Source organism: Rhinolophus hipposideros (assembly GCF_964194185.1).
Source record: "Rhinolophus hipposideros genome assembly, chromosome: 5".
Lineage (NCBI taxonomy): Eukaryota > Metazoa > Chordata > Mammalia > Chiroptera > Rhinolophidae > Rhinolophus > Rhinolophus hipposideros.
Window position 1 is genome coordinate 9,270,481 of NC_138051.1, and position 25,044 is coordinate 9,295,524.

The 25,044-nt window shown below is 34.4% G+C and overlaps 1 protein-coding gene across 1 annotated transcript in view; it reads left to right on the forward strand.

Annotated features, from left to right (window-relative positions):
- The window catches only part of MDGA2 (MAM domain containing glycosylphosphatidylinositol anchor 2), an 811,488-nt gene that overhangs the window by 596,937 nt on the left and 189,507 nt on the right, over positions 1–25,044 (forward strand). The window contains exon 7 of the mRNA XM_081048257.1: positions 9,755–10,084. Coding sequence (XP_080904383.1) covers positions 9,755–10,084 — 330 coding nt within the window. The remainder of the gene's footprint in view (positions 1–9,754; positions 10,085–25,044) is intronic.

The window sequence follows — 25,044 nt, forward strand, 5'->3', positions numbered from 1 at the left end:
TTTTGTCTGGCGTATGTATTTCTACCCCAGCTTTTTATTTTTCTCCCATTTTCATTAAATATCTTTTTCCCATCTCTACTTTCAGTTTGTGTGTATCTTTCAGTCTGAAGTGAGTCTATAATAGACAGCGTATGTAAGGGTTTATTATTATTATTATTATTATTGTTATTGTTATAATAATAATAATAATTATTATTATTATTATTATTATCCATTCAGCCTTCCTTCATCTTTTGATTGGAGCATTTAATCCATTCACATTAATAGTAATTGTTGATAGATATGTAGCTATTGCCATTTTATTCATATTTTTGATTATTTTTCTTCTTCTTGAAGAAGTCTCTTCAACATTTCTTGTAAGAATGATTTGGTAGTGAACTCCTTTACGTTTTTTTTTTTTTTCTTTTCTTCTTTTTTCTTATCTGGGAAGCTCTTTATCTCTCCTTCAATTTTAACTAATAATTTTGCTGGTTAAAGTAATCTTGGTTGAAGGGTCTTACTTTTCATCACTTTGAATATTTCATGCCAAACCCTTCTGGCCAGTAAAGTTTCTGTAGAGAAATCAGCTGACAGTCTTATGGGAGTTCCCTTGTAGGTAATTGCTTTTCTCTTACTGCTTTTAGGATTCTCTCTTTGTCTTTAGCCTTTGGCATTTTAATGATGATGTATCTTGGTGTGGACTTGTTTGGGTTCATTTTGTTTGGAAACTGTCTGTGGTTCCTGGGCTTGTATATCTATTTCCTTCACCAGATTAGGGAAGTTTTTTGTCGTTATTTCTTCAAATCAGTCTTCAATTCCTTGCTCTGTCTCACTCTCTCTTCCTTTTCTAGTACCCCTATGATGAGAATGTTGGTACACTTGATGTTGTTCAGAGGCTCCTTAAACTATCCTTATATTTTTGGATTGTTATTATTTATTTTCTTATTGTATTTTCTTCTTCTTCTTCTTCTTCTTCTTCTTCTTCTTCTTCTTCTTCTTATTATTATTATTATTATTACTAATATTCTTTGCTATTCTGATTGGGTGTTTTCTACCACGTTATCTTCTAAATCACTGATTTGATCCTCTGCTTCATCTAACCTCCTGTTGATTCCCTCTAATGTAGTCTTCATTTTAGTTATTGCATTCTACATTCTTGATTCGTTCTCTGTTTTCTATCTCCACTTTTTTATGTTTCCTATCTTTTTGTTGAAGATCTCTCTGCAATCATTGAGCATCTTTATAAACAGTTGAGTTCTGCATCTTATGGATTGCATATCTCCATTTTGTTTAGTTTTTTTGTTTTGTTTTGTTTTTTTGAGCTTTGTTCTATTCTTTCATGTGGTATGTGTTTCTTTGTCTCCCCATTTTCGCTGCCTCCCTGTTTTTGTCTTCTATGTATTAGTTAAAGCTGCCATATCTCCCAGTCTTAGTACAGTGGGCTTATGGAGTAGGTGTCCTGTGGCATCCAGTGGTGCAGTCTCCCTAGTCCCTTGAGCCAGGTCTGTCCCTTGTGTAGGCTGTGTGTACCCTCCTGTTGTACTTGAGCCTTGGTTGCTGTTTGTATATTAGTAGGAAAATTTGAACCTCCGGCTAATTATTTTTGAGGACTGGCTGTATCTAAAATGGAGGAGCTGTTGTACAGGGGCTGACCCTACAAAGCAGGATTGGCTTTAGCAGGGCACTGATACCTGCCCAGTTTTCCCTTTGAATGTGTCATCTGTTGAGGTGGCCTGGTTGTTCTCCAATGTGGTCTGAACTTGGCCACCAAGAGGCTTCCTAGAAGGGCCCGCTGCAGACCATATTCAGCCTCAGCCTGTGCCTTGCCTGGAGCCACTTGATATGTGCTACAAAGTGATCTGTAGGCAGTTGACACTTGTGCTGGGCTTGGAGGTGCCTGGGAGAGCCCAAGCTGTGAACCAAACCCAGTTGCCCCCAATGCCTGGCTTGTGGCTGTTCAATAAGAGGTACAGGACTCTCCAAGGCCAGATGCTGCTTGTTTGGGGTTAGTGGGCAGCATGAGCCAAAAAAGGCCATTTGTATGAAAAAGCCACTGGAAGTGTCTTTGATGGGCCTGTCAGTTGGGTGGGGCCAGGTCTCAGGAAACCATCTGGGAGGGTGAAAGGTGTGACTCAAGTTGATGGAGACTCAGATATGGTGTCAACCTGCATCTGTATGCTGGGAAAGGAAGGATTCAACAAAGAGAACATGCCTTCTGCAAGCACTTCTGTCTGGGAAACAGCTGTCCCTTCAACCCTCACTCAAAAGCCAGAAAACTCAATTTCCCCTGTGTGTACATGGAAACTTTTGAGCTGCTGCTCCAGTGCTGGAGCTCAGAGTGAGTGAGCCGTCAGTGAGTAAGTCTGTGTGTAGGCCCTTTAAGAGGAGAAATTGCAACTGCAGCTTCCCTCCATCTCACTCAGCCACCATCTCCACTGGTTTTATAGCCAGAACTTTTGGGGGTCTTCTTCCTGGCACTGGAACCCTGGGCTGGGGAGACTGGTGTGGGGATGGGACCCCTCACTCCTCAGGGGGAACCTCTGTAGCTGAGATATCGATGTTGATTTTTAACTGCCACGTGTGGGTATGGGGATCAGCTCATTTTTCATCTCTTTAATCCCAACAGTCTCGAGGTGGCTTCTTCTGTATGTCTTAGTGATAAAACTTCTGTTTAACTAGACTTCAGAAGATTCTCAATGGTGGTTGCTCTGTAGTTTAGCTGTGATTTTGATGTAGTCATGAGAGGAAGCAAGTACAGCCTTTTCCTAATCCACCATCTTGACCAGAAATTTCAAAGATGTACTCTTTTTAAAAGGACTTCAAAAAACTATAATTAGCATAGACCTTTCTAAGCTGCAGTTCATGTTATAGCTCTTTCTAGTATTAAGTCTTTAAAAACTAATAAAAATATAATTTACCCTAGACACATTCTCATTTCTCATAGTGAATGATATTGTTATATTTGATAGTAAAAGTGAGCTTAAAATGCCTACTAATTTTTAACATCATGAAGCCAGTAAGTTGTACTGATTAATATTCTCCTATTTAAATAACTGGGGCTAAGACATTATGCTATGTCAAATGCCATTTGTGTAGTAGCCACATTATGAAAATGCTTGTTTTATTCATGAGTTATATAGACTCTAATAATGTATGAGCAATATATATTTTCTCTTTACTTAAGAAAAGGCTGAAATGATAAGAATAGACAAATAATAATGATGATAATAATATTATTATTTTAGTCCACTTCTTTTCCCTCTTCTCAAGGAAAAGCTTACATAAAATGCATAATTTGTGTCTATCTAAAAGATACTTTCTTACTTTAATTCCTATCCAAAATACTCATCTGTGGTTATTCTATTGAGCAAGGACATTTAAAAGACAATTAAAATTCAACCATACTTTGCTTAAACAATTTGAATGATTAATTGTAGTAATTAGCATTGAGTAAATTCACAAAATAAATAGAGCCTCAATACTTCATAATTAAATAGAACCCCAACTTTCTTTCATTATCTAATTCTGCATTCAAATTATCAGGGGTGCTATTTTAAACCACTTTTAGGAAATAGGTGTAATGATTTTTTGTTGTTGTTCTTGAATTATTAACAAACTTTAATTCAGACTGTAGATTAGCAGTTGGAATTGTTAGATAAAGAGAAGTGAATACAATAATACCAAATAGTATATAAGAAAAAAAGACCTTCCTTGTTATCCATCATCTAGAAGCTTTAATACTCGTTATAATAACACTTTAAATGTTTTTTCATATAACAACAGAAGATATAAATAAATAATATGTCCTCAAACAACTGAGTTACATTGCCTTACTAGTTTATATCAATAATTGCAAACACAATTCATTCCTTTTTGATGCTATTTGCATATTTCAATATGTACATTTCCAAGATAGTAACAAACCAATAAATTAATTTTTTTAAATGCTGGTTAGTTGGGAAAGGAAGAAGACATGCTGCTGCTAGTGCAGATAGGTTTATTAGATGGCTCTGAAATATGTTTTATAAATTCAATGTAGTATTAGGTGCATTTAACTTAAAAATGAAAATCTTTCCTCTGCCCATTTGTTTTTGAATCTTAATTTTATTTTCACTAAAGAGTTCTATTCTGTCGATTATTTTGTGATACTTAAATCACAAAATGATGGATGGAAATGCCTAAAACATCAAGAATGGAATCAAATTTTAGAGGCTTTTCAATGATTCTCATCAGTGAATAGATTCTTTTAATTTATTCTGTGGGCTATTCGTTCTGAAATTTGTCCCACAAATGAAGGTTTCTTGTTAAATACTATCAGCTCCTCTAGGAATATCACAGGACACATGTTAGCATGTTTAAAGCTCTGACAAGTTCTGCAGAAAAGCAAATGCTTACTCATACAGTCATTTCCCAAACTTCCTTTGTGCTATTTTCTTTCTTTTTTTTCTTTTTTTTTTTTTTTCTATTTTCTTTTAACATGATCCCTATTAACCTTTTTTTTGAAACGGGTTTTGGCAAATACTATTTCAGGTGAGATAACTGTGCTTAGATATCAGTTTTCTTCCTTCTTCCATTTTCCTTAGAAATGATTATCAGTTGAGCTGTAAGGCATGTACACAAGCCTTTCTGCATGAAACTCAGTCTCCTTTACAAAGCAGAGTTGAGTACTAGTTATCACATTTGATAGGTGATGTCCCTGACACATTGTATGACTGGGACACATAACTAGCTGGTCAGATGTTATGAAGCCGCCTTAGTTGTCCTGTACAGAATCCACTTCCTCACATGCTCGTATATCCCTATATTAACACTGTTTGTTCATCAAGTATTATTCTGCTACTACAACAAAACCCCTGGATCCTAGAGGACATCAAATTTTTTTTCCCCCTCTGTCCTATTTGCCCCCATGAATCTCAGAACATAAGACTACCGAACAAAAACAGAGTTAACATGGGTATACTAGATTCAGCGGGATCAATTGGAATCTACAAAGATAATGCTTTGAAATGTCATATGTAATTAAATTTGACCAAAACTACTGAATACCAACTATAACAAAGAATGGATTTCTGGATTTGGGAACTACAAAGAAGAGTTAGGCATGGCCCCACTCCCTGAGTGTTCACAGTCCCTTTGAGGAGAAAGACAGGCATCTGATTATAATAAGACAGATGATAATAATGTTCTTTGCTACCTCTTAAATTGCTTTGCTGATGTAATGTATTTCCACCTGCTTATTTAATTGGGATCCAGTGGGACTGACAAGTGCTTCTTCTTCCACTCAAATATTTTTAGTATCTTTAACAGAGAACAAATGAATAGAAAAACACTTTTTATTTATCTGATTGCACTATTAATGATTTCTAGATCTACTCCTCCCAGCAACATTCTTTTTTTTTTTTTTTTGCTTTTTTTTTTTTTGCCAGTATTTCATGTTGATCAGAATCTTATTGAGATTATAAAAAGTGGCATATTTGGAAATTTTTAACTAACTTATCTACTGGGAATGGTAGTCAGTGGTTACTCTGTGTCTCATCTTTTTTCTGAAATGGATTCTTAACAGAGGTTCAAAAGTTGATACCTGGTATACCTTAGCCCCAAAGAGATGCTCTCTCATTAAACTTTAAAACATTTGTTAATGTTATTGAATTTAATGTAATTTTTTTGTTCCATCTACAAATTTTATTTTATTATGGAACCACTGTGTGTTGCCTATGTTTGGAACATTTCACACACAATCACTGCATTTTATAATTTTAAGTCTATAGCTGCCAGCAAGATGCAATCTCACAGCCTCCTCCTTGTTTTTATCGGCATCAAACGTCTATTTGTAAGCCTAAATTTCTCCAATGCTGGTGGTCCCTGATGGGGGTAAACAGAAGAAGCAATCCAATTATAAATAATGGCAGTTTTCTTCAGAACTGTAGAGATTCACGGGCAAAATTCAACTTTTATCTCTAGGGTAAAGTCAGCAGTATGCCCTACCCAGATCTTTGCAGTGGTCTTCTTTTATACACGGCTTTCATTCTATTCACAGAGCACCTCTGTAAATCTCAAGGGACAAGGACTTCAGTAACTGCAGTTTAGAATTCCCTTAAGGGTAACCAGTCCGATGTGAATGTGGGCTGAGTTTGCATTCATTCTCACAATATGAAAAAATGGGGCTATGGGTTATATCACGACACTTTCTAAACCGATTATCCAGAACAGAGGCTCAGTGTGATGCTAATTCTTTACATACATTGCCAGACTAAACGAGTACCTTCTGAGGTTCATCCATCACAATTTATGATACATTATGTTAAATCTAATGTTATCCCAGGCTGGTGTTAGGGGACTTTCAATATTCCGACTAAGAAATTGCATCTGGGGAAAGGGATTTCTCTTCTCTTTTTCTGTAGAATTTCTTTAGTTCTACAGAATCTTGTTATGTACTATTGGACCCCTGTATACTCTGGTACTAATCGTAGATTGATTTTAAGCATTTGAAATCTTAACTGGTAGCAGGAAATGTCATTAAATTAACATTGCATGAACTACTATAAATTGTTCACTGAAAAAGAGAGTGTTTAATTATAAATGAAGGAACCTGCTTCTCAGTTGATTAGCTATATTAAACACTTTATATTTTCAAAGCTCAACACTACTGTTAATAAGCTATTTCTTACAGTGGATCTCAGAGGGAGCCTAATACTATCACCTCCTATTTTTATAATTGATGCACTATATCCATAAAAATTAGATGGCCTGTATTGGACCACATAGAAATGAAAGATTAGAATTATGTCTCAAGTTCTTAATGTAACTGTGCCTAGTTTACAGAGCTCTGCTCTTAGATTTCTGAGCAGCCAAAGTAAGTTAGAAAATTAAATAAATTACTATAGATGACTACACACACACACACACACACACACACACTTTTTTTTTACTTAGAAAATTCATTCTATATGCAAAACCAGATGTTTTATTATGGGGTAACATAGAACAAAGTGAAAGAGATGGCTTTCCATGCAAACGATCCACTCCACTTATTCAGAGATTCCCTAACTTTAGCTCACTTATAGGACTCACTTGTCCTTTTTAGGATCTGTCATTCAGAAGACTAATATGATTGACTGTGGCCAAATTGTGAAATTCTCAGATACTGAGATCAGCAAGTATTTGTGGCAACGAGTTCATTCTTAGACACTCATTTGATTATTGCTTTCTATCAAAAAATATAGTTATATATATCATACCTAATCTCATTTACTAATTGATAATGAAATTTGCACTCTTTAATATCTTTATTTTACTTTTGATTTTAAGTTATTTTCCATAAATAAAGCAGTCCCTAACAAATAACATAGATATTAATTTCATATTTTTTTATCAGTGGCTTTTGAATTGTTTAATAATTTAAATCTAATTTGTCTGATGAATTTGCTGTTCTCTGAATGTCCGTATTACTTTAATATGTCACTATGTGAAACACAACTAGAAAACAAAAACTGCCTAGTAAATCAATGTTAATCACGGACTGAAACATCAGCATTTTTATTGTGTTTGTGTATGGCAACCAATACATGAATTTGGAATTAAATTTATTCTGAATGTGCCCCCATATGAAGCTATTGATAAAATAATATACATATTTTAAGTTTTCAAAATTGTGAATTGTTTGTTTAAAATTTTCATTTAGGTTTATCATTTCTCTATGGAAACAGGATAAGGAAAATTCTTAGAAAATGAAAGAAAACTCTCATTTAAACATCATAGTGCTAACAAAAATAAATGCTCCTTGACATGCTATTTTTTAGATCTATTAAAAAAATAAAAGTATATTCTATGATCTTACGATTTCATTTGTGCTATACAACTTCAATTACATTTGAATTATATATTTACAATATTACATACCAAATATTGTCACCAGATATGGATATTTTCAGCACATTCCATTTCTAGATATAATGTAAAGTCATATTTTAGTACCGTAGGTAATAGAATGCTATAATTTCTCCTAATTTTATCCTAGGGTCATGTAGTGATAAAGATATGGCTAGGAATAACTAAGGTTCATAAATTGAATTTTATTGTGGAAAAGAATAACACACAAAAAACAATCTCAGAATGTGATTTAAATATTTGTCTTTTTGTGTTTTCCTTAAGATTGAAGCTTTGTGCATCTTCTATACAATAAGTTGGAGGGCTTTCCTCTAAGATTCAGACTTCCTCAAACTTATAAAACATTTCACATATATGCAGTGTGTGGTTTTTCTAGACATAAGTGTGATAAGTGTTCAGTTGATAGATTGGACCATAATCTATGGGTACAGAATTTGCAATACATGAAGGTAAGGGTTCTATTTTCTTCATCTCCTGTAATAAGGACCTTAATTAGAGCTCAGTCCTGAACAGGAGCTCTATAAGTATTTCTGGAATAAAAAGAAAGATAGAAACGTTATTTTGTTGTTTGTTTATTTCTCCTCACTGAGATGCAAACAAGAAAGCAGATAAAATATTTGGGGCTCTAGAGTAAAGAAAATTAAAACCAAATTTTTTAAACTTTAAAAATGTATTGATCTCGAGTACATTCTTAATTAGTTCTGCAGATTCCCATAGTATTTCCTGGCCTTTACAGGACAAGCTGAGGAAAATCAGGTGAACTTCAGGAAAAGTTAGACCCAAAATACAATTAGAAGGCCTCCAGTATCTGCAGGTTTGCTAAATTCACATCCTTTTGCCAGTGTTGCTATACATTTAGGTTTAATGGTGAAAGTTAATAAAGTTTTCTTTCTGATAATTATATTTCACTGCACATGCTACATATCATCAGATAGGGATGCTGATAAAAGAGAGAGAAATGGGTAGGATGTTGGAAAAGTGTGTGCATAAGAGAATCACTGCCATAAGAAGGAGAAAATTATATTCTATATTGAGTCACATGATACCATTGAAAGTTCAGAACTGATACCTTTAGGGAGCCAATAGCTGCTCGTCCAGCTGCCTCAACACTACCAACCCAGGTGGTGAGAACAGCACTGACCTTAGCCTCAGAAAGCACAGGATTTAAACACAGGATAAACACAGTGTTTTCCAAGCCATCTGCCAAAAGGTTCTTTTGGTCACATGCCTGAGAGAGGCCAGCAACAGTTTCAACTAGAAACATCTTGGTATGGCAGAATAGAGCAGTTGTGGCAAATAATTATATATATCTTTTCAATTCAGGTTATTTCAATATTTGGAAATGTCTCATGATGTGAAATGACTCAATTCTTACCAAACTAGTTTGGGTCAGTATGTAGATGAAACCTTATAAGAATTTTCTTTAACATGACATTCATGCAATATTTGAATTGTTTGGGAAGTTGTGTCATAATTAAAGGATGATATAAGTAAGAAAGGAATTGAGCTTAATGATACATATCATTATTTTTAACTCTAATAACTAATGACTTTATATAAATAGTTTATATCATTTGTTCAAAATGCAGTAGCAACAATGTTTAAGTATCCTATGTAGACTTAGAGCATTTTTTTATACCACTGGAAAGTATTATCCAACTGATCGAAATCAGTGTTTAGAATTCTCTCAGTGACTTAGGTCTTTATATTATTTCTAGATCACCTAAATGAGGTTTATTGATATGCACATCACTTGGAAATAATTAAGAAACATATACACGTTTTATTTTGTTTTACTTATTTCAGCCCAGAGATGATTTCCTAGAGTGAATGAATCCCGGACGTTATGAAAGTAACACTAACTACTTATGGAATTTTTATGTTTTAGCATTAAAAAAAGGACGATTTTGGATCACACCAGATCCTTATCACAAAGATGACAACATCCAGATTGGGCGTGAGGTGAAAATATCTTGCCAAGTAGAAGCTGTTCCTTCCGAGGAGTTAACATTTAGTTGGTTTAAAAATGGTCGTCCGTTAAGAAGTTCCGAGCGGATGGTTATTACACAGACCGATGCGGATGTCTCCCCAGGAACAACAAACTTGGACATCATTGATTTAAAATTCACGGATTTTGGGACATACACATGTGTAGCATCTCTGAAGGGAGGAGGAATATCTGATATCAGTATTGATGTTAATATATCCAGCAGCACAGGTAAGCAGCATATTTATGATGCAAAAGGTGTTCACATTGAGAATAATTTCCTTAACATTTAGTAGACAAAATAGTCTTCAGTCAACCCAAGAACACTTTGGTTTCAAAAAGTTTCCTAAAACCAAATGCTAACCGCTTGAATGCCCAATAAATATCACCTTAAGAGACGGCGCTACTTTTGTTCGATTTAGATTTACATGAAGTTTTACAGAAATAGTGCAAATAAAATTAATAGCATTGGCTATGATAGACGTTGGTTTCCAAGTTAAATAGTACGAGTTTGTGTGTTTTTTAATTAACTAGGAACCTTTGCAGCCTAAAATTATATCAATTAATAAAGTCGAACAGCATATGTCTGAAGAGTTAAGACAATTTTCGTAAATTTTAAACAATAGAAACTTAGACCTTAGATGAAAATAGTGATAGATAATATAAGTATTCAAGTATAAGATATTTTATATTTCGTTTTCCACCAACAAAAGCCAATGATAAAGATGTTAAAGTTGTAAACAGATGTGACTTTTTGAAGGTACTTATGATAGAATCTCTCCACAATGAGGATGGTTAAATATAAAAATATACTACAGTGAAATTCCTTTTGGGGGATTAAAATGAAAATTTGTTATCAATTTTATCTCAATTAAGTGTACCTCTACAAATGAGGAAAATGATAGGACTTTTGTATGAGAAGACACATTAGCTTAACTGTTAGGATGTTTTAAAGCTTTGTGATTCTAGGAACTGTAATCAATATGCATCTGGAGAACTCCAAAGTAGCTTTATTTGTTTTGCCAGCTTGTTACTAGGTTGAATTTTATATTTTTTATATAATCCTAGGGTGAATAATATGTGTTGAAAAAAAACAGAACAGGAATGTAGTTAGCAGACATACGCTGGTTTGAGGAAATTTAAATACTCCACTTTTCCTTTTCAGTCAGTCAGCATTTTGACTCTTGTATGTTAACAGATTGACCTATGAGTTTGTCTTCTCAGGATTCCAAACTTCAGTGCACACTGGATTGATTTTACTCCTTAAGGAATATAGGTCCATACTTCAGGCTGATCAATCATGCTTACTTTTCAGCATTCCTCATTATTCCTAAGGGATATTCAATTTTTATCAGCAACAATTAATGTAAAAGTTAGGGGGATGAAAAATATTTTTTGACAGACCCCCTTTTCTAGATAAACAACTATATTTTTTTTATCTAACCTATGTTTCAAAATTGGTCCTAGTGCTAGGAGATGGACTCATTTTAGGATATCTAATGGAAAGCTATTGATATGCTCAGTCAGTCATTTGTTTGTATATTCATTTAGTCAACAAATATCAATTGCCTAGGACAGTGTGCTGGGTGACATCCCACATATGATATTTCCCGTAAGAGTAAGAACTATTTTGTAAGATCCAGGATCATTTGCCCTTATTTATGAGGGACTCTTTTCCAGAATTGATCTACACCTAATTGTAGCATTGCTTTGTTTGGTTGTGTGCCTGGTTTTATTAGCTTGTTTCTTTTTCAGAACCAATGACACAAACCCAGGTCCAAAGAATTCATGCTCTTATCTAAGCAGGATTGTCTGATGGGAGCACAGTTCATATACAGTTAAACTTAGACATAAGAAGGAATACAGAGTGGAGAGTGAAAGGAGCATTGTGTAGTTAATCATGAAATAAGCCCTAACATTCATGTCTAAATACACTAGTGATGATGTCTATTTGAAACTCTATGTTGGAAGTGACAAAATCGAGAAGATAACCAACATTGATTCATGAAATTTCCAAATATCTTAAACGTTAAATGCCAAACGATAATCAGAAAAGCAAAAAATATTCACGGAATGCCTCTCAGTAATAAAAGTTTACTTGTAGCAATTAACGTTTCTTAAGTTATCATTTTATCTGGTTACCAAAGGTAATGATACTAGAGATTAAGTAGATATGTTAAGTCCTCCTCTAAACACCCTTTGCTACCCACCCCATCCCCCTACCTCATCTCACCATCTCCCCAGCCCTACCAGAGGCAGACTTGATTGTTGTTTGTTTCCTTCTTAGAGTGAAAGCTCCATGTAGTCTGGGACTTTGTATTGTTCATTGTTGTAATCTCAGCATCTGGAACAATACATGGCACTTAGAAGATTCTCCATAAAGAATTATTAAATAAAGAGATGGGCTAAGTTGTGCACATAGCTTTTATTCTTAGGTTTTCTTTCCTCCTATTATCTCTGCAAGATAGGCATTTGATGTATTCTTCCTGCACTTGTAATTCCCTACTGACTTTAAGAAATTATTCAGTAGACCTATTTATACTATCATTTAATTTGTTATCACTCTCAGGAACAGGACTAGCTCCATAATTTGTGGTGTCCAGTGAAAATAAAAAAGGGTGTCCTGCATTCAGAACTTGCTAAGAATTTCACGATGGTAACACGAAAGCATTAAACCAAGCATAACACCATTAGAGTGGCTGCGCAGGTGGCAAGCCCCAGGGGTTGGCCTGTGCAGGGAATTGTATTTGAGAAGATGACCTTTAACCTAAAGGATGAGTCACTGAGAGTGATCACATATTCTATCTTCATGCTGAAAGTGCCTTTGATGTTCCATTTTGCTTACAGTAGAGTGGAATACTAAAGTACAGTATAAAGCTCTGTAGGTCTGAGATTGCCTGATTCAATTGCTATCACTAAAAATTATTTTTATCACCACATAGTAGAAGACTACACTTAAAGTAGTGCTTGGATATGAAGTACAGAGATACTCCCGGGCATAGGGTTTGAACAATGACAGTGAACAAGCTATAGCGTGGAGAAAAATATTGGACTAAATTAAATCTATGAACCAGATAGGATTCATAGAAAATTCCCACAAATTAGGTGAGTGAAGTCAAAAAAGACACTACTGTTCAGACATAAGTAAATATGTGGTGAACTCTTAAAGTTTGGGTCTTGCTGGTTATAGTATTACTATCTTAGGGAGTTAGAATCGACCAAGTGGTCAGAGATTTTCTTATAGGTTACATGTTTTCTTTATGTTAAATGCAGGCTATTTTAGGGTGCCATTGTAAACACTAACATTTTTTTGTGAACCTTTTGTTTTTCATACAAAATCTTACATTGATTCCTAATTATTCCTGTGTTTTAAAAGACATGTGAAACTTATTAAGATGAGGATGAGCTACCAAAAGGCACTTTTGCCTAATACAGTTTGAAAACCACTTTTTTGGTTAATTTTTTAGTTGAAATTTTTATTTGTTTACATTTAGGTACTTGTTTTTTGTATTATAAAGGAATTTTAGCATGTTTTTAATTAAAATTTATGGGTTTAACAATGCTTAGTAAAATTACGTAGATTTCAAGTGTATAATTCTGTAATACATCATCTATAAAAACATTTTTTAAATGACAGTCACATCTCTAGACATATTTTTGAGGACTTTAAATTAAAATATAAAATATATCAGGAAGATAAATCAGAGTTTACACAATTATTAGTTTTTTAAAAAGTCAGTGAGTTGATTTTAGAAAAAAAAAACTTTGAAGAGAGAGGCTATATGAATTTTGGAGTTTGCCTCATGCATTTGATTGAATAATAGAAACTATGCTACAGGTGATGATAGATTTTGTCCCACTTTCACATTAATTCCACATTAGAAACTTTTTTCCTCCCAATTCTATAAACATCCAAATTGCTTTATTATGAGCATTTGTTGTCTTGTCAATTTAAAATTTATGTGCCTTGTAGATTCTTTTACTGCATTACTGTCATACAGGGTGTCAGGGGGGGTCTCAGCTCCCATTCCCCGCATAAGAATGCAGGATATGGTGAGGCCAAAAAGGAACACCCACGGAGCCATAGATAGGGAAGTCATACCACAATAGTCTTGCTGGAGGCTGGGTTGGAGACACAGGAAGCAAGAGCCACACTATCCGTAACCTGCTGTCCACTTCTCTCTACCAACCAACCTCACTTGCTAGCTGCAATCCGCCATGCTAACTGCAATCGGCTCTTGCTAGCTCAGCCATCATCTTCTTGCTAGCCCCCCATGTTCTGTTAGTGTAACCACGGCAGTTATATTAGTGGCCAGTGGCTCATTGGTTACAGCTGACGACCAACTAGCCACAGCTAATGGCCATCCAATCACAGTTGATGGCCATTTACTACCTGAGCCAGCATCTTTCCACGTGAGGCCCAGAGCCTGGAAACTGCACTCCTGGCTCTATCCACACAGTTATGATTGGTATCTGGCTCTATGTCATATGGTGATAGACAAATGGGCCTTCCCTAAAGGAGCTTACGATCTAAGTTGTCAAATTACTTAATGTCAGATGACTTAGAAATTAGAAATAATATGTAGTGGTATGGAAGTTGTTCTTAACATGTCGTTAGACTTCTGTAGGAATTGTGAATGCTTCTGGCAATATGGGCACAGGAAAGTTTCACTGATAAATGACATTTGAGTGGAAACTTGTTGAAACTAGCACTGTGACAGTGGAGGGAGTGTATATTTTGCAAAATATACAGGATGAAGAAAGCCCCAGAAATACTATTGATTCTTTATTTCTTGCTTTTCCTGTAGGGTTAATATTAATTAATATTAACATAGACAAGTTATAGTGGTCTATTTCAATTGTATCATTATCATTACTGTACTTTGTCTAGACTGCAGGTTACTTAAAAAACACTTTGTAGTGAATTTATCAATTAAAAATTAAATATGCTGGAATTTTAATTGTTACAATTCAATTTTGTAAAAGGAAAATTCTTTACATACTTGCTGAAAAAAAATGCATATGAATTTGTGCCTAACATTTTGGCAACAGTTAATACCAACCCTTAAAATATTGTCACTTGGTTGTAATTCATTTACATAAATAGAACTATTATAGATTTTCTTTTAATTTTCAAGGCTTGTTGAAAAATTCCCACTGCTTCCTCCAGTGTTGCTCCATGGTCAAGTCTTTGGGTGCTTGTTAGCTTAGGTGTATTCCTTTGTGTGACCTGACAAACTTGTCGGGTTACAGTAAACTCAGAAGTCCCTGCATCATGTCTAGAAAATGGAAACAGTGAGATGTGATCTGTGGAATTTCTGTGATGAGTCATCTGGACAAATATTTGCAGAAGACTTGATACCGATTTAATGATTTTTCCTCCCTTGTTCAAGTACATGGGCATTTTGTATAGCATAAAATCGAGCAAGAATTAGAGGATCAAATCAGAAGTATCGACCTAAGCTATGCATAGGTGCACAGAGGTGACCAATTGAGAAAATTAGTTTCAAATTTTAGCTTTGCTGCTGACGAACTACCTGACTGGTTACTGTAATCATGATAGTTAACAAATGCCTGTACAAGTATTCACACCTGTGAAATAAAAGTTCTTGATAATGTAGGGCTATGGCACACAATTACTACGACTTGTTCATGAGCAGGAGGGCAAAAGGAAAATGATGGTGCCCTCTTCATTGGATTTACTTCTTTGCCCTTTTCTAGTTAACAAAGAATAGAAACTCGTGAAATTTTGCTTATTAAAACTGAAGTCTATAGAATCACTATAGTGAATGATCTGTTGTTTCATTTAAGAGGAAGTCATAAATAAGACCAACATGTAAGCCCTGGCAATACTTTGAACAGAGGAAGCTTACATGCAGTAAAAAGTTATGTGATTGGTTCTTGAGTTACTGGACATAAGAAAATTAATTTTATTCCTTGACTCCAGAATTGTGAGTTTCAATCCATGATCTCCAAATTAATGATGGAAAACAAGTGTCAGCCATCATTTTCTGTAAAAGGGCCAGATAGCGAATATTTTTGGCTTTGCAGGCAATGTGGTACTGTCACAACAATTCTCACTCTGCTATTATAGTAGGAAAGCTGCCATAGACAATAAAGCGAATGGGCCTGGCTGTGTCCAATAAAACTTTAATTATGAAAACAAGTGATGGGTCATATTTTGCCTACAGGCCATAGTGTGCTGATCTGTAACGTAGACTTTGAAACCCTACTAAGAAATAAAATAAACAATTCTGAACTCTGTGGACTAAACTAGGAATTTAAGGTAAATCCACATATAACTAACTTGTCTATACAAACAATATATTTTCTATAGATAGAGGCAAAAATCTCAGTTTTTCTTATTCCTCACTTATGTATGTATTTTATTGGGTCCCTTGTTAAACTGATCATTGTCTGCGAGGGTGATCTAAGTTCTAGAATTAAGCTGCAAGGATTCTTGCGATTACTTTGCAATTGCTAAAGTCTCATTCCTAACATATAAGATTTTCTGTTGTTATCTCTATTCCGTTTGTGACCTCTTTCATCTATCTTTTATATCTGTTTGTATATCTACATTTAAATTGAATGGCTAGGAGACAATGAAAAAAACACAACCTAAAGAAAAATGAGACATACTCTGAAGTTTAGAATCTCCTGGTTATGGAGTCATGTTCTTCTTTTCTGAATAGCTGATGGGCTACTTTTTATACTGGCTTCAGGCAGAACTAGTTCAGAGAGATTGAATTTACTCTAAGTGTTGAAACTTCTCAGTTGATTCTTGTTCTTATTCTTGTTCTTATCTGTCCTAGATGTGGGCCAGGAAGAAGCATATTGTTTTTCGCAGTGTGTCAGTAGGGAGACTGTCACTGTGAAAAAAAAAATAGTGAATTATAACTTGTACAGCTTTTCCCACTTTCTTTACATAGGCTTTCCTCTTAAAGCTTTGGGACCTGAACCAAATGCAGCTAGCAGATATCTTTACTATGGTACTTAGAGCCTTAAATTGCTATTGTGCTTAGTAAATTTCCCAGAGAGACAGTGAACTGCAAAATACTTGTAATGTTTTTATTAACCATGTACACAATACATCCCTTAGGAAATATTGGGCTTTGCATACTTGTAGAAATACCCAATTCCTTTCATTTGTGCTTTCAGTAAAGCACAACTGTTAGTATTAACCGTTAGCATTTGTGATAGGCACGGTTATATCAATTCATAGTTAAGTATATAAAAGTTTACCAATAGTTTATCCTAAATATTGCCTATTTGAAAATAGGCTATAGTCTTTAAATGTTTTTATTTTAAAAATTATTTAATATTTTTAATGATTTCTTCTGCTCATGCATGTTAGTCTTGCATTATTCATTGGCTGATGGAGGTTTTCTACAAAGGACGCCTGTAAATGCAATAATGTGGAAATGTTGGGCATGGAGAGGGGACTTGTCCAGAATATGTGTTTGAATAAGTCATGTGGTTTTTATTCAGATTAAATAATACAAGAAAAATAGCTGTTTTCTAAAGGTCTTTATACTCACAGTGAGGATGTTTGAGAAAATGTCAGTTGTCCACATACAATGTTATTATTGGTGTTATTATTATTGTTATCACTTAGCCTTAAGGAGCATTGATGGAGATTGTGGGGTTTAGAACTTATGTTCAGTTCTCTCCTGCCTTTGATATTGGCCATTGAGATAGTCAGAAATCCATGCTCGAATATGTTTAGGGTAAAGATACTTTCAGAAGACTTACCAAGTGCCATATAAGAATGTGCAAATGACCCAAGAGAGAAATTGCTAACATTACACAAGGTAAAGTTATGATGGATCAGCTAGGAGCAGTTTGCAAAGACCTCCTGAGACCTCAGAAGTTTTCTTAATGAAAATAGGAAATCCAACACGAGAAATAAAAACAGTATTTACAGCTCACATCATTGATGTTTTTTCCCTTTCATTTGGTATACCTCATCTTTATTTCACATGCTCTCAGTCCTAAAGAAATTGTCCTTAGTGGAGGAAGATTGAAGCATGGAAATGTAAAATTGAGAGGCAAAGTTAGCTGACAATGAAGTAAGAGTAATAACCAAGTGTTCTTATATAACAAAGAGAAATTAATATAAATGTCACCCATAGTCGTGGGATTTATTCATGAAATATAGTGCACACTCAATTCAAAAAGTATTTATTCAACAGCCACTACATGAAAGAGGATATAGGAAGAAGTAAAAATGTATAGGATCTAATTCATAATGGATTTTATATCCCAGTTAGAATACACTTGAAAAACTTTAGTAGCAGATAAAGTCTAGTATTTGCTTTATAAACTCAGAGTGATATCGAAGCATACAGGATGGAATTATTAAATCTGATGAGCAAGAGTTCCATAGAGCAGGTAGCATCTGAGCTGGATTAAGATTGAGAATTATATGGCACTAGATCTTACAAAAAAAAAAAAAAAAGTGAATGTAGTTACATCTCGCTAACATAATGAAGAATGACCAAAGAATGTTACCAAGGGAGCAGTATGATCAGATTGGTGTTTTGGGGGGCCTTTTCATGGGATGGATCTGCAGAGTTCCAAAAAAAGAAAATCAGAGGAAGAATGGTGGAGAAATGAAAAAGAGTTTCAGAAGACATTCTGGAGACTTCATAATCAATCAACTAGGCAAAGAAAATTTTTCTTCTCTTTCCCCAACAGTATAGACCACCTTTGTTTGCAATGTGAGTCGGTGTTCAGTGTGTCATTTAGAGATAATGTGAGAGACTAGGCAGAAACATTTTATTAGGAAGTACAGCAGTGGGAATAAGCAAAGCTTTATGGATATGTCAGGTGAGAGAGGAAAAGAAACAGAACGCTTAGCTAATAGGAAAACCGTGAGACTCACTCATGAACTTCATCTGAGAAGTTAGCTGACCTCTTTGCATCTTAGATTCCTTGCCTCTCCACTACAGCTCTGGAATGTTTTTAAGGAAAAGTTTGAGGAAATAGAATGGGGAGGGGAGGGGAGAAGAAACATAAGTAGAAAAAAAAGTCTACAGGGTAGAGTGTGTGTTTGGGGAGGGAAACTGTGCATTTAGCTGAAGAGATTGACAGGCATCAGATAAGATGCTGAGAACTCACAACCTCTGCTATTAAGGGCCAATTAAGTCAGTGACTTATGCTCTTGAGTCATTTTAAGAGAGTGCCTCACTGATGTCAGGCACCTTTGTGGGGTGGAGCCCTGGAGTTCAGTCCACGCCCAAGTTTACCACAAATAGCTTTATGACCTTGGGTCTGTCTACACTTCAAAACTTTTCATTTATGGAATAAAGGGATCAGCCAGGCAACTGGTTTCCAAATATTATTTCAATGATAACTAGGGACTTTTTAAAAAAAAAAAATATTCTCAGGGACCACTTAACTGCTGGAGGAAAGTAAATAATCAAGTTGAGAATTTTACCCCCTTGCCCCTCTTCCAACTTCAATCAGAGCTAAACACATATCTCTCTTATATATAGGACTTCTTTGCAAGATTATATTTGAATAACATATGCTGACTTGAATACACACACATATGTGTGTGCATACAGTGTTAAAAACACATAGCTGAAAACCATTTGCTTAGATGAGTTCTTCAATCTCTTTCAAAGTATGCCGTGCTTTTCTCATTCCAAAATGTTATAATACCTAGGTTGTTTAGAATATGGTAGTGCCACATTCTGAGTCAGAGATTTGAAGTTGTGGACAAGGAGTGAGAGGAAATACTGATTGGGATTAGTTGTAGTTGAGGGCTTGTGAAACACCCTTCTGTTTTGGGTGACCAATGAGAAAATTGGGTTTAACGATTAGGAGAAAGGTCAGAAGTGAAACATTGCATTAATTAGATGTGGATGAGCTTATTCCAGAAGAGAATATGAAACAAAGATAAGAAAAATATCCAAGGAGACGGTGGAAAAAAACAGATACCATGAAAAAAATGAAAAAAGAGTTGTCAATGGAATCAAGAAAAAAAGAGATCCTCAATTTGTGTGTGACAGGAGGATATCCAGTGGAAATCTTCCTGTATTTACAGTCTTTAGGGCTTTCAATACCTCTTCATCAGCATGTGAAAGATTATATTTGTCCCAGATAGTTCAGTATTGATGCATAGATTTTGACAATAGAAGTGAACTTCTGTTTTCCTTCAAGTGAAAGGATTGTCAACGGTAGGAGGAGGGGGGGAATGAAAAGGAGAGAGAGAATAAAAGAGAAAATGAGAGAGCAAGATTTATAAAAAATAACAATTACTGTAATCTGTTTTCAATGAGATTTGAAGGAGTAAGAGGGAATATTTGAACCATTTTTAGTTTCCCTTCTCAGTAAGTTATAAGTTGTTTTGAGAAGCACACATGATGTTAATATTTTTTATCACTTATTTTTTGGGAGAGCAAAAATGCAGACATTGGCTACATCAAATTAATTCTCTATTTTATATACTAATTCAATAAATACTAATCATGTTTACATATTAGAATTTTCTCACATAAAATTGAATCTATAATTATAGAAATAGCATCAGTTTACAATTTTCCTCCAATTATCATCTTCAAATACCCAACTTTTCCCCAAAATATTACAACAAAGGTCCTACCTTACAAATTGTAGTTTAACAGCAGTTAATTAGATATTATCTAATTTCTGGGTCATGTGTTGAGGATATCTTTCACTTGGCACAGTTAAACACTTTTTGAAATTCCCAGATCACATTAAGATAAGAACAGGTCAATGAGAAATAGGGAAGAATACCCAATTTGTGCTTCCTCTACCCTTCTTCTTTTTATAAATGCAAGCAATGAGGATATAGGAACTATTTGAATTTTAAATGACTGAGTATAGATTTCTCTAATCGAATGAGGAATGAATACCATTAGTTAGTTCCATAATTTGCATTTAAAATTATAATAACCAGCAATAGTTTAGAGTCAAAGAAAGACTTATGACAAATGTATTCATTCACTGATGAAGGATACATGTCTCCATCAAATTTACAGTTAATAATGGATTATAAATTAGGATATATTGTTTAAAGCCATAATATCAGAATTTACTCTGGATTTTTTGACTAGAGGAAAAGATAGAGGTGTGGGAAGTGCTATTATACTTAAAACCGTGTTTCCCTGAAAATAAGACCTAGCTGGACAATCAGCTCTAATGTTTTTTTTTGGAGCAAAAATTAATATAAGACCCGGTATTATATCGTATTATATTATATTAGGCCAGGTCTTATATTATTATATTATATAAGACCCGGTCTTATATTATAGTAAAATAAGACTGATCTTATATTAATTTTTGCTCCAAAAAATGCATTAGAGCTGATAGTCCGTCTAGGTCTTATTTTCGGGAAACACGGTACTTATGTAATTAAACACTTCAGATTTTTGTGTTCAGATAGATTGGCACTACCAATCTATCATTATTAATTGAGACACAGAAAAATGAATAGAAATATCCATGGAGACTGGGTCCATAGACTGACAGTTTAAATACCATTTTGTTCTATGTGCTAGCCAAAGTTCTGAAGTCCTAGATATTCTGGCATTAAATTGAACAATTCTTATAGGGATTTAATTTGTTTGTAATATTTAGGTTGCATCTTACAATTTGGAATGTCTTAAATCAAAGCTATTTCTTTCAAAAGCTCCAAAATGTAATTGAGAACTACCATTAGTGCAAAAAAACTCCCCCCAATCTGTTTACAAATTAATACATCTTAATTTTAAAAGAGCCTCATTAATTTTCAGAGTCTTAATTTTTTATCCTTCATTGTGGGATCTCAATGAGGTTAAGAAAGAGATTAAATAAATTTAGAAAATCATTGTAATTGAGATTTTGGCAGCAATGTTTATTTTGGAAAATTTATGAATCTGAATATCTATTTTTTAAAATAAAAGATTATTGGGGCAGGTCCCCACATTTATATTTTGTAAAACATTTTTTAAAGATTTCTAAATGTTGCAGTTATTGACATAGTTTTTAAATATTGAAGACATTTATAGATTACCTAGTACCTTTTATTTTACAGAGAGAGAAATGGAGCCCAAAAGCTTTGTTACTTGTTCACTTTCTATAGCTACACCCTGACCTAAGCTTAGAATCTTACATTCCAAATCCAGTCTAAGAGTTTGCAGCATGCTGTAAAATGTCATATTATCTTACACTAAATGGGTATTTCCCTTTACTATCTCAGGTGATTCTGATATTTAATTACACCCTTTGACAAGGGTCTTGCATGAAAGAATCACTAAAGGTAGGTGTTAAATTACTTTAAAAGGGATTCAGGTAACATTCTAGTTGAATCATGTGACTGTGTTCTCTTTCGAAGGCAGACACAACATTGTCCCTTAGTCCAAGAACAACACTTCAAAACCTTTTAGGATGGTAGGTCCTGTTTGCCAGTCTCAGGAAAGTGGGTCAAAGTCTTACCCTTTTCTAACCCTAGGCACATAGCCTGAACAGTATTCATTTAATTAAAGAATACCACTTTTAATGTTATGCTTGGTTAAAAATCCTCTAGTGCAGCTAAACATGATACTTGTCTTGCCCTAGCTTCCTGAGCAGAGTGAACCCAATATGCTACCTAACTACGTCTGGGGTGTGTACTCCTGAGTTGCATAATGTAAATATTAACAGTAACGCTAGAATTTACATTAAAACTTAAGCACAAGAATGAACATCACATTGTCTATGGTGAAGTATATTTAAAAAAAAAAACTTTTATAGCAGCATAACAAAAACAGAAAAATGCATACATTGTAAGCATGCAGCTTAAATAGTGAGCCCACATATATAACCAAATCCAATTTAAGGAACAACACATTACCATACGCTGAAGCATTTCCAAGTAAATTACAGAACATATCACATTGAATTTCATTTAAAATAATAATAATAATAATAATAATAATAATAATCTAAGATATTTTGGTTTGTTTATTGTATTCTAGATGCTGGGTTAAACACTTTACAATGAGTACTTTTTTTGAATCCTCAGAACTCCATTTGAAGTATATACTTTTGTGATTATACCCATTCTACAGATGAGAAACTTGAGCTTTGAAAAACATAAGTCGCTTTACTAGGCTTCACAGTTTCTAAATAGTAAAGTAAAGTGTTAACCATAGGTCAATTCTGGCTGCAGAACCCAGGTTCTTTATAGAAAACACAGTCTCTCCATTGGGATGAACACAAGTAATGAGATTTCAGGCTCCAGAGATAGACTGTGAGAAATGTAATTTTGACGCTTGAATCTATCTCAGAAACCTCAAATCATATTGTGTCTGCCTTCTGACATCTTTGACTAAGGAATTGGAGCCTGGGAAGTCCTATTGGAGGAAAGACAGCCTAAGAGGCAGCTTAGGATCAGAACTTAAAGCTTTAGAAAAGGGGACATGACAATGATTTGCCGGGGAAGGGAAGAATGAAGGACATCATACTCTTCTCGAGTCCATTACAGGTAAATAAATCAGCACTGCCCAAATTTTAAAAAATGTCCTATCAGTAAAAAATGACTAGATTAAAAAGATGTGAAATGAGAAACATATCATTGCACTTTAAAAAAAGGTTTAATGCACAATATGAAATATAGTGGTAATTTAAATATGGGAAGTAGAAATGATAAAATAACAAGCAGTTCAAATGTCTGCATCTAAAATGCATTTAGTATGAATTACAGTCCACTATAAATGAAACATAAGTAGTTCACTTTTACCAAGTCTGTCTAAATTATACTTGTAAACAAAATATATTTAGTTGACATTTAAACGGAAATATTCTTGCCTAGGTATAAAATGCAATGTAAAGCCATATTAATAAAGTGGTACTAAACTCTATTCACAGTCACATATTAGCTCAGAATGAGTTATGTGACATTCCGATCAATGACATTATGAGTTTTATGCGGTTTTAAAATTAGGTCCATATTTTTATTGTAGCATTCTATACTTCTACAGACTGACAGAATGGATCATAAAATGCACTCATGCATTGGTAGAATATTTGTTAATAAAGTCCTCATGTGTTAGAAGAAAACCTTCCTCCTATTTTTTAATTGACCAGTTATCTGCTAACGGATCTGTTAATTAAACCTCATTTGCTCTAAAGAACATGTGCCCCTGATCTGTTGATGGAACATTGTGTTCATAGGTTGTTTCATTTTGCTTTTGACAAAGCTTGAAAGAGCCAGCTTCATTTTATGTCAAAATGTTTATTAAAATGGCGGTAGTGTCTGTTTCCACAGGACAAGGCACATTCAGCGATACACAATAAAAGGTGTAATTAGGGAATTTGTAAACCACAGGCATTGTCCAGTGTGATCATTTATAAGAGGCCTAACAATGTCACATGGATTCTACCAGGAGACAAATGGCCTTTTTATTATAGAAGTAAATTGATTTTTCTAGCTATTCTACATTGAAGGTTTACCACTGTGACCACAGTTGCTCTAGAAAGTAAAATAAATTGTGGATTTCTTTAAAGCATTTTTCTTTGGCTATACTTTCATAAAATGCATTGGATATATAATTTATAGCTTATCCTCTTTTTAATTTAGAATTCCTTCATCTGCAGGAAAGCTATCACATAATTATCATGGTCAGACAGCTCCTTTCTTTTAACTTACCGGTCCCTGACCTTTGTGAAAATGGACAGCACTGACATTTTGTCATCCTCATAAGGGAGGGATAGCTATATTTAGGAATGTACAAACCTTACGACCTCAAAGAACTAGAATGACAGCTGGGATATCTGTATTATGTGGCATTTTATGATAATATCCAAACACACCAATTAAATTATTAAGTCTAATAGCAGAAATCTACAACCTCTTTCCTTCGATGGCTTTGGGGGATGTCTCTGACTATTCAGATTAAAAAGGTTTATTCCTGTCCTTTTCAAAATATTATCTTCTTCAAATAGTTCCCTCATCTGAAATGCATACATTCTCTAAGACAACTGGCAATCACAATGAAATTTATTTATATACAGGGCTGCCCAAAAAACGTATACAAGTGGACACTTTGGTCAATGTTGCTCAAGCAGTAGTTTGCCATAATCAGAAGTATCTGGTATCCACTGATGGTAACCACTTTGAGCACCTCTTGTAATTGCAGAAGTCAAACGTGACTTGTAGTCATCTTTTGTTATCAGTATATATTGAGTATTACAATTTTAAT